The sequence below is a fragment of the Gavialis gangeticus genome, unplaced genomic scaffold, assembly GCF_001723915.1.
Source record: "Gavialis gangeticus isolate Ggan-Ray unplaced genomic scaffold, GavGan_comp1, whole genome shotgun sequence".
Lineage (NCBI taxonomy): Eukaryota > Metazoa > Chordata > Crocodylia > Gavialidae > Gavialis > Gavialis gangeticus.
In genome coordinates this window covers 4380462-4395337 of record NW_017729012.1, presented here as the reverse complement: position 1 = coordinate 4395337, position 14876 = coordinate 4380462, and the positions used below count along the sequence as shown (strand labels likewise).

At 47.5% G+C, this 14876-nt stretch overlaps 1 protein-coding gene across 10 annotated transcripts in view; it reads right to left on the bottom strand.

Annotated features, from left to right (window-relative positions):
* MSI2 (musashi RNA binding protein 2) overlaps nucleotides 1-14876 on the bottom strand; it is a 414613-nt gene that overhangs the window by 61542 nt on the left and 338195 nt on the right. For 9 of the 10 annotated variants that reach the window (XM_019511070.1, XM_019511066.1, XM_019511067.1 and 6 more), the window contains exon 9: nucleotides 5154-5228. In XM_019511070.1, the coding sequence (XP_019366615.1) occupies nucleotides 5154-5228 (75 nt within the window). Of the gene's footprint in view, nucleotides 1-6; nucleotides 330-5153; nucleotides 5229-14876 lie in introns of those variants that run through there. The other variant, XM_019511075.1, reaches the window with a different exon arrangement.

Below are 14876 nucleotides of genomic sequence, written 5' to 3'. Positions count from 1 at the left end.
CCCAATCCTTGTGAGTTACATTCCAAGTGGGCATTAAAAACTCATATAAAGCAGAGGAAACAAAAAAATAAGAAAAAAAAATAAAATAAAGCAAACTCAAGCAGTGAGGATATGGAGCCTTTAAAAATAAGGGAGTCCGAACAATCAAGCCAGCCAGCAAGAGCAGCATTTTTTCAGTGGACATTGATATTAAACATGGACCACCCAGGCTTTCTGTCTCTCTCTCTCTCTCTGTCTCTCATTAGCACTGTAGCAAACCCCGATTAATTTGTTATGCATCTTTAAGAACTAGTTGATAAAAATTATGTCTTGTGAAATCGGCAAATAGTCTGCAAAGTGAAATAAGAACAGAAATTAATAGATTAAACTGAAAAGATAAGTTCCAGAAATTAAAAAAAAAATGAAACAGGATAGGGAATGATTGTAATAATAATAATAATAATAATAATAATAATAATAATAAAAAAAAAGGAGGGGGGGGAGGGAAGGACTACACATTGAGTTATAAAAGCCTAAAGGAAAAATATATATAACTTGATGAGAGAAGATAGAACAGTTGCCAAAGTGATTAACAATTCTTCTGCCTTTTGAACTAGGGGTTGTCACCCAGTTTGACAGAATTATAATACGAGGGACGTACGAAAGGAGCATCATTCAAGCAGGCAAACAGACACAGCACAGAGAGCCTTCTTTGCAGGTTATCAAAATGCAAAGGCAACAGGTGGATCGTGACATTTGTAGCATTGTTTCATGGTGACAACAGCACACATTGCATTACGGCGCAGCTTAGACTGGCATTTAAAGCAAAAAAAACCCCCCAAAAACGTTTAAGAGGAGTGTCATAAGCCGAAAAGGCACTGGAATAATGCTTCCTGGTATTAAAATAGATGCAGTGGCACTAGAGTTCTGGGAAACAGCAACTGGTAATAGCACAGTTTTGCAATACTGTATTATAATACAAGGAAGACTATAATTTCCTTATAATTAGCTGACTTTTTATAGCCCAGCCATCAGCAGCGTGCTATATTAAGGCTTGGTGACACATTTGTACTGTAGTAAGAAGCTACATCAGGGCTGCTCTGTAATGAACCCTTTAAGCACAGTTCTTACATAAGGAATAACAATTGGTAAGAGCACGGACTCGCATGAAGGTAGGACTTGTTCTTTCATTCAGCCCTGCCACGAGACCGTTCATTAAAATGCAGGGAACCTGTGCTGGCAAAATCCTGACGTGGCTGCGAAATTATCCGAAACACTGCTGCTATTCAGCAACCACGGTGATGGGTGGCAGCCTGCAACCCAAAGATACTGCAAACTGTGGTGTCCTAGGGCAAGCCTGGGGAAATCCTGTATTCTTGTAAAGCTGCCGTGGCGGGGGTGAGCACGGATGGAGGCTCCACGCTCTGCATGACTTTGCTCTGCCCTCTCACCTGCTTCCCTTGCTCAGCGCCCCGACTTCATGCATGCCAATGGGGCATAATGGCACGCGCAAAATCTTGCATTAGGAAGCGTCCTGGATGCAGTTCAGGCTCCTCCAAACACTTGGCCTAAGTGAAGCTCTGGTGCGTATACTTGCATCACTGTGCGCATTTATTGTGCGGTCACTAAAAGTGGTCCTTCCCCTACCCCTTTCCTCTGCTGGTTTGTAAGAGCTTGCCTTGGCCAAAACCTTGATTACTTCCCAAGCAGGGAGGAGGAACAACCCCTAAACCACCCTGAATAAAATGGCTTCTAGATCTCACATAAGTGGAAAGGATGCAGAACGAAAATGCAAAGACCAGCACGAGCAGCTTAGGTACACTGAGACATAGCTGCACCGGGGCATTTATTTTATTGATGTTTACATGGAAGATGCGACCAATCAAGGTGGCATTTAGTGCAGGATTCTTGAAACTTTGCACAGGGAACAAGTGATCAGCAAGTTGAGCTTTGCTCTCCTGCTTGCAGCTCCGCCACCCTTTTGGGCCTGGCTCCATCCAGGAGTTAAGATGGGGGCGGGAAATGGGATGCACTCTCAAGCCCACGTATGCAAAAACTTCACTGCATCCTTGTGCGAGAGCCGGGTCACAGCCTCAGGCCTTGCCCTGCCTTTCAGGGACGCCAGTTTTTCCAAGGGATCGGAGGAAAAGCCAGGTCCCAATGGGAGGAACGCCCGACATGGCCCTGAAGATATTGCGCTGCCACGTTGACACCACTTCCTAGCACCATGGCCACAATTGAGCCCTGAGCCTCTGGGTCTTAGTTTAGCCGCAAGTTGAAGCAACACGAGAGGACTTTTAAACATTTCAGACACGACAGAGGGCCTCGGCTGGGGTGGACACCAGTTGCTTCTGCAATTCCCTGCACTCACCTTTTTTTTTTTTTTGAAGCCAACCAGATCAGGCTTTATTGCTCCCCTCCCTGCATCGCTGCACTGTGCCTGCCAAAAAACCCTGGGAGGCCTGTTCTGAACACAGGCCCACCCCAGGCCCTTAATACAAATGACGTACTAAAGGCTGGAGCTAAACAGTACCTCCCGTTGCCAGGCATTTTCTTTTTTTGGGCACGTTCATAACGGCAGCGATACAGCTCCCGTCAAGTCTTGATCATTTAATTTATTAAATTTGCCTCTCCTTGTCTGCCTTCTCTTCGTGCTGCTCCGTCGGAGTCGGGGAGCGGCACGAACCTGGAAACCAGGACCTGAGACAAAGTGCAAATGAACTTTTAAGAAGCTCTCTGGCACTTTCTATTCATGTGTGTGGAGGTCTAATCAGGTGTTGACGCGGGCTGGCATGCACTTGCGTGCCAGATTTGGCTGGCTCTCTTATTAGGAAGGGCACTTGTGAAAACGGCATGCACGCCATACAGCTGAGGTGTCAAACTCCTTTTGTGAAGGGGCCTGACAAGCTTTTTTAATTACTGTCTGAGAGCCAGCATTATTTCCCTTGATGCTGCGGATCCTCTCGATGTCAGGGAGAGATCTGAGCCGAGATCAGGAGGAGACCGGGGCCCTACTACACCGAAAGTGGACTCTGGTGTAGTAAGAGGCCTGGAAAACCATCACTGCGGGACACCGTTAGGGAAAAGGTCCTTGCCGCTCGTTGCCTATGTTGATGTCCTGTCGGCAGCATGGTCTGCAAATGTGGATCTCAGCGTGCTGTAATTTGGATCTTGCACTCATGGGAGTTGGGGCCGGTGGCCATCACCCCAAGCTAATACAGCGCGGCACGGGGTCACGTTCACTTTACAGTTAAGACAAGAAAACTCAACTAGCTGTTTTGAGTTTTTTTTAAATCTCACAGACCCCATTTGTCAGTCTGGGTTAGTACTAAGTGGGGACTGTGGCCGTGCGGTGCACTGTCTCAGCAATAAGGAGCACAACATGAGTACGGCACGTAAAGAGCATCTCGGAAACAGGTTGGGATAAGGCTTTCAGTGCTCTTTTGAGATGGCGACTGCATTCTCCAAGCCATCCCGTGGGAGACGCTGTCTCCTGCTTTGGGCAACGGGTGCTGTGCACGGCTCTGTTCAGGGCAAGCCAAAGTGAGCACAATAGTCATAGCTCCCTTTTTTCACCATCCAGGCCAAAAACTGAATGGCATCAGAGGTGTAAAACACCCTACGTCTGAAGCTGGCTCGGCCTCGGCTGGCCAGGAAAGCAAGCAATCTGCGTACTTCCGATTCAAGACCTCCAGAACCCATTTCTTAGGGAGAGAGCAAATGCGCAGAACGGTCTGTTTCTACAGACCGGATGTCAGAGAAAAAGAGAGGATTTTTTTTTTAAACGAGCACTCCCAGTTTGCTGCGTTTGCAGCGGGGAGAGGGCAGCTAGAGCCTCAACATTTGCAAAGTACGGTCTTGTTCAACCACCACCACCTCTGCTATTTCCGTGGGAACCAGGCTGCCAAGGCAATTACTGTGTCCTGCTGGTTTTAACTAAGTATTTTTACCCTACCCAGTGCTGTGTCCCTACTCCAGTACTCCACCGGCGTGTACAAACATGGCATGGAAAGGTTATCGCTCTCTTATTATATTCTACAGGATATTCCCTATCAGGGTTTTTGTTTTCTTCTCCACTTTGAAGTGGTTTCCCTCTTGTGTACCTGTAGCATTTTCATTAATGAGATAGTTTAACTTGCTTTCTTAATTAACCTGAGCAAAGCTGCACTTCCAAACGCTCCCTTTCGAAGCAATTAAAGAAAGCAGCACAAGGCAGTTGAACCGCTCGTGTGTGACCCAAGTGATACACACACTAATGACTTTAATGCATAAACAGAGATTTCCTTGCTGTGGTGTCCAGATGGGCCTGGGGTATTGTAAGCCGTAAACACAGCAGTCATAACTCTGCTTGTTAGAGCACCCCTCGAAATCCTAAAGGTGAGATGCTGGTGATGATAGTAAGAATAATAATAAAAAACTTCTCTCCTTGCTAATTTAAGTTCTCACTGACACCAGCATAAAACAACGCAAAGGTAGAGCCGGTTTCGGTGACTGCCTCTCGAAAGTGCCTGGGAGGAAGCAGAAGGGGCTTCTCGCGATCCACACTGTGTAATGCTAAAAGCCAGCCAACCGCTTTCGAACCTTGGGAGTCATAGGATGCTGAGTGGCAGTATTAACACTTCCAGTGAATGGAAGTCGCTAAATGCAGCAAAAGTTCAACAGCCACACAAAAGGGAGTGGGAGAACAAGCAACTGGGCAACACACCATTAAAACCTAGTCTCTACAACGGTCACCAGAAACAGCGACATAAAAAAAAAAAAAAGGAAAAGAAAAAAATAGATGGATGTTAGACTTCCCTCCAGAACTTCATTGCTAACGGTAAACTCACCATATAATATGTGTTTATAAATAGTGGGGGGGTGGGGGAGGGGAAGTAACCTCACAAGTGGGGGGGAAGTATGGTTCTTAAGTTATCAGTTTAGTATAGATTTTTAATTTAAAGGATTCTGCTTTCAAATAACCAGTACCAATTTATACAGTCTGTTAATAAAATCGTCTTGGCAATCTCTTTTTTTTTCTTTAAAAAAAAAGGAAACTATATATATGTAGCCTTAAAATTGTCAGAATTTTTCATTGCATGAGATCTTTCCTGTCTCAACTTGCAGCTACGGATTGAGGGGCGGGGAGGGGAATGGGGAGGGGGACCTAAATCTGCAAATGGAAATGTACATACCTGGGAATTGATAGCTGTAACTCGGAGCAAATCCAGGATATCCTCGGCCATACGTTGCAACAAAATTTGGGTAGCCTTGAATGTAGAAATGCAAAAGAAAAGAAAAGAAAAGGAAACGGGAGATTAATAAGGCTTTACTCGTTATTTTTAAAGCCAACACAACACAAAGGACAGGTGAAAAATGTGACTTTTTATTTTTTTTGACACAAGGTACTACAAGAACGAGATTTATTCTTCCCGTGAAGACCTGCCAAAAGGTTTCATTAACATTTTGAAGGGAAATGAAACATCTAGAGGCACCTGCTACTTTTCTGATCACTTTCTCCTTTCACTATTTGCATGAAGCCTGTCACTCATATAATTAACATGCACTTTGGTGTCTGAAGTCCAAGGATTGTGCATACGTTTTAGCTAGAAGAGTAAATGCCAAATGCTAAGGCTAAACACATAACACAGGTTTGCTCTGACATTTGGAGAGCTTACAATGAATGTACTTTGCTGCAGAGCTATTGACAGTTGGAGATTAAGGTACTAGTAATTCTTCATCCCAGGAGTGTGAAGGACAACAGTTAACACATCAAAGAGTTAGAGGCAGCAATATCATCGAACTGCAGAGTCAAAGAGGTTTTAATTTTTCAGGAAAAGTAAAAATTAAATGACATGAGATTTTGTTTCCTGGAGCACTGCGTACAAAACGTGCAGTTTGATACCTCGATCTCGGCCTGGTCAAGGGCACGTAGTTCAACAAATAAACAGATACGTAAATACAGTGAATGGCAAGCCGCATCCGAGGTAGCCTAAACTTTCGGTAGCCGTGGCAGGCGGTAGGGGGAATGGAGCGGTACGTCGCAAGTGGCAGGATGAAACAGTGCTGCAAGGAGGGCGAGACCGCTTCCAGTTTTTTTGCAAGCAACCCTGTTTGAGGTTTCATTAACGAGAGCAAACTAGTAAACCCGTGTGCGCCCTGGGTGAGCAGAGCCCATAGCAATCGGTCCTCTTTCTAGGGGAGGCAGGGATTTCATGCACAGAGACCAGGCCGCTGGCCTTGTTTTCTCCATGAGCCTTGATTTATAAGACATCTGTTGTACTGTGCAGAAGCCCCCCTTGCTCTCACATGTGTACCTGCACTCTTCTTTATGCCTTGGAAAGAGCAGCTGGGAATCCTACAACTTTCCACTGGCCAAGGAGGAGTGACGCTATTCAGTGTCCTGTAGCCCTGAGACTGTTTGGCGGTGCAGCGAATACTAGATCAGGAAAACGTTACATTAAACCCATGCAGGGAACTTCACTGGGGGGGTCCTACATAAGTTTTACACTCCCTGCGTGCATCTGTTGCACAAAGGCCCAACTTAAAGACTTCAGGGCTCGATTCTTCAAAGACAACGGGGTAGACTGAGCTCCCACTAGACTGCTTTCTTGCTCCTCTTATTTAAAACTGTGAGGTCTCTATTTCGTATCTCCCTCCTCGGCTTTTCACCCATAGCGGCATTACCGGGTTCAAAGAGTAGCGCGGTCCAAAGCACATGCAGCAGTGCAAGGGTTAAGTATGCTTTATTTTGTTGGCATGGAGGCCGATAAGTTAACTACCTTTTCACAAGCCCCATTAGGGCTGCATTTACCAAGACTAATTGTGACAGCAAGCACCATATGTTCTCCTTTACAAAGGTGGGATTAAAAAAATATATATATATATCTATCACCATGGCTTGCCGTCTTCAAACGCCGCCTGCCTCACGTTATCAAAAAATGAGAGCTCTCCGTTATCCCCCCTGGAATTAATGGGCACGGTGAAACTTTTATGCTCCTCCATGAAAGGAGGCTCCCCAGGCCCAGAGTCTGGTCATTAAAGGTTTGATCCAACCCCCTTTGAAATCAAAAGAAATCTTGCTGCCGACTTTAATGGCAATTGCATTGGGACCTAAGGACATCACTTCAGCGGCTCGGTGGTTCCTTGTGCAGTCTTGTATCTCCATCCTTTAAAAAAAAAAAAAACCCAACCAACCCCATTACTAATACGGTGTACAATTATTTTTCTGACACAGCAAGTTCCTCTGTTTCTGATTAGATTTATATGTACATATAGTTTACTATTTATCATAATTTAAAGCTGCAACATAAAAACGCTTGGATGAATCTTGATTACTGGATTAAAGAGGGCGTAGGGGAAGAGCGGGCTTGTGAACACAAAACAGGACGCTGCGGCTTTAAATAGATATGTACACACATTGGTTATCCCCTGAATATTTATTTCACAGCTCAACAGCTGGATTCCTGTAGAAATTAATCACCTCTGTCATTAAATCAGATCTTTCAGAGTTAAGCTTTACAAACTGGTTGGTTGTTTTTTTGGCTTTTTTTTTTTTTTTTAAACAATATTGATAAATGGATTGTTTGCCAACAAAGCAGCCCCATTAACACCGCAGCAAGCTTCACAATGAAAAATTACTGCGCGGAGTACAACCGGGGCTCACGCGTTCGCTTTTGAAAGAAAAAAGTTTTCTTCCGACTTGTCGATGGGAAGACAGATGGCTGGCGAGCGTGGGGGAGCGCTTGCCCCGGCCAGACCGAGATGTTGTGCTCCAACATGAAGGGCTAGCTAGCAACGCGGCCATTTCCCTGACTCCGCTGCCTGATCACGCTCCAGGTGCCAACCGGGACGTCCGAGGTCCCTTCCTTGATCCAAAAGGAGATCAACCGCTCACCAGGCACACGCAGCGTCCCTTCCTGTACCAGCTCACTGAAGCATTTTAGAGTCTGGGCTCGTCCACGCTCATCCTCCCGGATTTAAAAGCAGCCCCGACAATCCCCAAAACAGACGCCAATGCATCGGGGTGGGATGCCGTTATACCCCCTATTCCCTCCATCGCCCATCCACACACCTTGTTCCCCTCTTCAGGCTTACTGGATGTGCTAGTTTTTGTCCGAGACTGGTACATTTAGGGCAAGACAACAGGAGACCTGAGGCCAACTAGAAGGGGTTGGCAAGATACAGGTAAGGATGCTTTTGACCCTCTCCCCAACAAATCTCTATCATTTCTAACAACAAAGACAAAGTACACAGTTGACTGGAGAGCGGTTCTCATCTCTCTCTCCCATCACAGAACAGTCTCTAGGTCAGGCAGATGAAATCATAAATTTATAATACAACATTACTTCAATTTTCCTCTTCATTTGCTGCTGCGATGCCCAGCTCTGCTCTAACGAGTCAGAGCCCAATCTGCACAGGGGAAATCGGCTGGCTGAATATCAATAGCACATTAACACCATGCCCATGTGGATGCTTCATCAAGCCAAATTATGGTCAGGCCGACCTATCCACCATTTCCATTAGCTGCCATTCTCATCCTGCACTGGGCACTGAACAATTTATTTGCTTCAGTACTTCTAGTGAATGATCAATCTTGCAGTAATTATCTCTTGTTGCTAAACTCAAAAAAAAAATAATAATAAAAAAAATCCAGGTTTTGCCTGGATTACCTCCCTCAAAGAGAGACCTTCCTGCCCATGAAAGTGCAAACTTCAATCAACAAATCAACTGTGCTTCCTCAGCATGACTTTTACTCAGATCAGACCCCTTAAGCCACGATGGCAGGTCCCCCATATGGTCTCTTAGGCCAGCCCGAAAGTGCTTGTCGCCTGTTAAAACGACTGACCCACCTGTGCAGACTGGATGTGGCTCTGGCGACATTCCTGCAAACCCAAGGTCAGACCCCTCCGCTGCGTCGGGTGCTCACGGGAACACATTATTTGGGCATCGGCTCCTTAAATCTCCCCTCTTTGCATCACTGCAGCGATGAAACGTCACGATAAGCGCCCCGGTGTTCTTGTCAACCCGCTCGCGTTGGCCGCCCACCTCGACCGTGCCCAAGGCTAGCTAGAGAAAACGCCTCAAACCCAGCAGTAGAGTCAGTTCTGACTGTGCCATAAAAGTAACGAGTCTCTAAACAAGAAAGCACTTGAAGAGGGAGTCGGCATTTTGCTTATACGACAAAGCAACAGAAAAACAGATTCGTTTGGTCTTTATTGTCAGGGTTGTTTTTTTTTTCCTGGGGGCCTCAGTGTCATCCTATAATGAAGCTGGGCAAGCCACTTAAACTCGTCGTGCCTCGAAGTCATTGCTCGTTATATGACGCAGGCTCATAAAACATCCCCACTTGGCTGCCCATGCACGTAGGAGAAGCAAGTGCCTGTCTCCGAGAGTGGACAGGCAACACCGAAAAAAGGGCAGGAGGAGGGAATGATTACCTACCTCCTCCCTGCCTCAGTTTACAGGTAGAAAACAGGCACAGAGATGAAGTGATCTGCCTTGGTGGCCATCGGGGGATGGACGTCCATCCTCCTGCCCTTGGCCCTCCCCTCTATCCATGAGACGGCAGTTCTGCCGTCACACAAAGCGTCATTTATGCTTCGCAGTCTTTGTTCAGCCTGACGTGGAAGAAAGGGGCAATCCTTCGAAAGTCTCACCCCCAAAAATGACACAACAGGGTCTACAGTCAACAAGTCATGAGGTCGGGACTGGGATTTTTCTCATGAGGGGCCGATAAACTTCACTGCAAAGGGTCTGGACACATCGGGGACTCGCAGTTGCTTGCTTTTCAAGCAAATGCAAATGTTCAAATCAGGACCAGCAAGCTGCCGATGGCACAGCAGCTTGTTGGGTGGTTGTTTGAAGGCGGTTTTGTACCCGCAAAAGAGCTAACCTGGCATCCGCGGGTTGTGCTGTTTGTAGAGAAGGCCTGCTGTCAGTAAGGTTTTTCTTTGGCCTGTGAAAACAGCGCCAAGATGAGGGCAGGCAGTTATGACCCCCCGGTTGCGAGCACGCAGTCTGGGCGAGTGCAAAAACAAAGCTGGATGTGAGCGGAGCAAGGAGGAGGGGGAGCGCACGTTTGGAGGAGCAGCTGCAGAGCGGCAACTTTTTCCTTCAGCCCAAAGGGTTGAGCTCCCTCCCGCACGAAGGGAAGTGGACAGTTAACTGCACGCACGTCGCGGCTTAAATCATGCTGCAGACTGCCAAGGGGGCTTCTTGGGAGTCCAGGATGCTCTGCAAGGCACCTAGGAAATGCCCACCTGGTAAAGGCCTGCCTGCCCACTTCTCCGCTGCATGGACTCTGCTGGGAAAGACGAATGACTTTCTTTGAAGGGCACGAGCCTCTTGTAACGCATGAGCTCAGCCCACCCAGACCGAACGTGCTCAGCAGTGCAGAGCCCCGCGTGTGCACTGATAAGAGGCTTTCTGAAGTGTGGGGCTCGTCCCAGAGCGCCGTGCAGCACTCTGTGGATACGCGCTTTCCGGCGGGAGGGGCTCCCAAGCTAAAAGGGCTCCAGCTTTCTGCATCTGTGGCACAGAGAGGGCCTGAGCATCCCACCCCTCCGTCCTATGCAGGAGGTGGCTAGGGAGCAGGAGATCGTGCTTTCTGTGGCATTGCTAATGAATATCCTGAATCTCCCTGAAGAATGTATGCAAGACAGAAAGTCTGAGCCTGCCCCGATGCAGCCCTGGCACGGGGCCTGGATCGCCAATGCTCCTGGAGACCCGGGCCTGATGAGACGCGTTCTCTGCTTTTGTTCCTACCGACCCGCCACCGTGGAACAGGGCTGCCCATCTACCTCCGCAGTGGCGCGGCCACGGCGAAGCCCTGCGAGAGCCAGTGATTAATGACAAAGACCAAGTGCCTTAATAGCTTCGAGGGAGTCGCTCCGTGCTTCTTCACTAGGGCTGTTGTGTGCATTTGCTTCCCGTTCTCTTTTCTTTCCGCGAGCACGGGAGACGGTGACCTTGGGCAAGGACTTCCAGAGACCAGGATAAAAAAAAACTTGCGAGAGCAGCTCTAATGCATTTAGTCTCAGACCGGCTAAATATCTAAAACCAGTAATGGAATAATTCTGACGACGGCCCCGTGGGATCTTAGGAAAATATTTGGCTACTTCAAAATCTCCCTCCGGCAATATGTTGTTTCGTATGCCTCATTGTTTGATGGGTTAATTACGCCCTTCTTCCGCTCAGGGATGGGGCCTCGTTGCTATGTTGTTGCCAGGGGTTGGAAATGAAAGGTTTTGACTCCACGCTGAGCCTCTGCTGATGTGCCCAGTTTCCAGCCTTGAAGTGAACTTTTATGGCCATCCCTTTGAAACGGGGATTTATAATGGTCACTCGGACAGCCTGGGACTTGCAGGGTGAGACTCTGTTATTTAGCAGTTAATTATTTAACATGCTCTCAGTGCAGCCACCAGGACTAGGAAATAAAGGGGGGCGGGAAACAAAAACAAAACAAAAAAGCTGGAGCAGATCATTAAGTGCGTGCCCTTCAGCATGAATCAATCACTCTTTTGGAGCAAGTCACTTGGATTTGAAACCTAAATAAGAAGTTTCTCCGTGCAGGCCGGCCAAGACACGCACCGCGCGCACGGCAGGGGCGCTTGCGTGGCGAGAAAAGACTTTGCCCACAACACATGCACGCTACTTGCTTTTAGAGGGGAAAAGATGCGACAGCCTAGGATGTCTCTTGACATTTCTCAGTTCAAATTCACCTTTCAGATCACCGGTGCACACCGATTTCCCACTGATATCAACCAGAGAGCGCAACGAGAGAGTCGAGGTTCCCAAGAGTGAGCGGAAGAGTTTTGCCCTTGGGGTTTTTGCCTAGGTTGTAACCCCACTGCATCCACCTTAAGCACCGTCTGGCAGACAGGATTCACGTGGTTACGTATCACGAACTCCCCTGCACTGAACTTCTGTCATTGCTGAAAAAAGTTGCTAAAGAAACTTGCCAGGACGTCGGGGAAACGCACATGGGTTTTCCACAACGGGACAGTGTAAACCCAGGACAAAATTTCCAAACTGGGGTCTCACATGAAGTGGGGAAAGCTGGGGAAAGTGGGAATAAAATACAACCAGATGAAGGAACTGGATGCCAACACCCTTGAGCAGGCTGGTGTCACCCCCAAAATGCACTTAATTCAGAGGTGAAACACCTGTTGTGGGAAAGTCCTCCCCTTTAAGTTTGGGGGCATGCAAAATGGCAAACCCTCATAAATGGCCTAATTTTCTCAGGAACAGCAGACACCCAGGAACAATCCTTACTGATGTCAGCGTGAGCTATGGACACTTGGGAAAGGTCGGGACACTTGCATAGAAAGTTAGAGTTGGAAAGGCTCTCAGGAGGTCACATCTAGTCCAACCCCGTGCTCCAAGCAGGACCATCATCCCAGCCAAGGCTTTGTCTACTCAGGTCTTAAAAACCTCCAAGGATATAGAGTCCACCACCTCTCTGGGTAACCTGCCCCAGTGTTTTACTACTCTCCTAGTGAGAAAATTCTTGCTATTATCCAACCTAAACTGCCCTTGCTGCAACTTGAGCCCACTGCTTCTTGTTCTGCCATCTGCCCCCACTGAGACCAGTCCAGCTCCATCCTCTTTCGAACCGCCCTGCAGGGAGCTGAAGGCTGCTATCAAACCCCCTCTCAGTCATCTCTTCTGCAGACTACATAAGCCCAGCTCCCTCAGTCTCTCCTCACAAGTGATGTCCCCCAGCCCACGAACCATTTTTGTTGGCCTCCGCTAGACTCTCTCCAATTTGTCCACATCCTTTCTGTAGCGGGGGGCCCAAAAGTGGACAGAGTCCTCCAGACGTGGCCTCACCAGTGCTGGATAGAGGCGAATAATCACTTCCCTCGACCTGCTGGCAACACTCCTACCAGTGCATCCCAGTCTGCCATGAGCCTTCTTGGCAACGAAGACATACTGTTGGCTCACATTTGGCTGACCGTCCCCTGCAGCCCCACATCTAAGACCTGGGAATAAAGTTTGCATGGGAAGAGCCCTGAGCACAGGTGAAGTCAGCGTCCCAGCTATGCCAGGCTCCTGGCAGGATTGGGGGGCCTTACTTTGTGGATCATACACACTTGGGAAGATTTCAGACCTCAAGTTAAAGCAGATTTACAGAGCGTATGTGGCATTGACAAAACACCGCGTTAAAAAAAAAAGGTGAAAAGTGTTTTTTTCACTTCCCTGATTAGTTTCTCGGGGTATACGCTTCCCTCTTGCTTTGCACTGACATCTTTTCCACGTGCCAGCTGGAGAAGAGACCCCAAGCACACCCTCAGGACCAACAGCTGGCCGCCATGGACTGAGCGACGGAGAAGCAGTTTGCCACTGCCCTCAATCCAGTCTGTCCTCCTAACTGGAGAAAGCAGCAGCGAAAACAAGGGAGCGTCCATTCTTTGAGCAAGATCAATGGGCACCATGATGATGCAGTTCGTGGTAACAGTAAGGGCCAATACAAACCGTTCAAAAACGACCGGACTTTTAAGAAAAATGAAAACGGGGGGTTACTTTGTCTTCTGATGGTGTAGACTTCAAGCCTCACATCTCTTTAGCTACTGTCTCGAGAAGGAGCAGCTCTTTTACATACGTATATACCGTCTATAAAACAGATAGCTCTGCTCATCATATGCAGATTGATTGCATTTATTTTAAGCAGGGGAACATCTCCTCCGTGAACCCGTCACTCAAATAAGCAGCCAAACGTGGGTGTACTTTATAGCGGAGTTATATATAGGGGTATATAGTAGCTGCAATTCTCAAGTATGCAACACGCTTTTAGCACTTTTAAGACCCCTTTCCTCCTCGCCCCCAAACTGCAAGATTGGTGACAAAATGGCAAGGATTGGTATCGCATGTTCAAAGAAACAGCAGGGCCTTGACTGGTCAAGTGGGTAGGAGGAGGGAGAGAGGGAATGAAACAGTGCAGGGAAGAGAGGAGCAGGGAAAGGAGCTCAGGTTTTGCAAAATAGCATGTGTGAGGCGAGGGGGGGGTCACTTGATGCATCTTTAATGCATCACTTTTTCCTGCTGGGTGAACTGTAGGGGCAGACGGGGGAAACCCCGCTAAGTAGGGAGGAGGGAGACAAAAGGACCGCACACAAAGCACATACATCTTCCGGCAGGGGTCTGGACTGGGCCAATCCACCTCCACCACTAGTGCTCAGAGCCCACCTTCTAAAGAAAAATAAGCGTGGGGGCAGGGGAGGGGGAATCAAACTGCCTCGGAAAACCCATGCACCAAGGACTCTTGGCCAGCCAGCGAAGGAAAGATGCATTTCGGACCAGGAAGACCTCTAAGCGCCTCCTTGCCCCGTGCACTGCGGATGTGGCAGGTGAGAGCGGAGGGGAAGTTCAATACCACAAAGAGAGAGAGGAAGGGTGAACAATATCAGGTTTCCCAAAAAACAGGTTAGCAATGGCTTAGCAGCCTCCGAGGCTGTCAGATTATATAGAAAGAACCACCGTCTAGGCAGAAACAAATGAGAACCAATTATAACTAAATAGACCTCCTGCACAAATAGAATTTTGCCATTAAATATCATTTATCCCATTTAATTAGTATTTTGTGGACACAATGCTCGGGACTAAAATACCGTTCTGTCTCCTTGAAACTTGTAATTATTGTTGCGACCTGCACTATTATGCATCTCCCCTGCTTTCTCCATCTTGCATGCCATTTAAAAACAGCAAGATTTTCAATTATCTGTGCTGAACTGTCCAAGATACCTTTAAGAGAAGGGGAATAATGTGCGACTCAATTCCTCTAAAAAGGAGGAGAGATCATTTTTAGTCAGAATGAACACGCTGCGTCTTTCATCATTCTATTTTTGTGAATAAGAGTAAAACAGCCTATTTAAAACATCCATTTAAATGCAAATTGTGATATCCCGGCAAGGAAA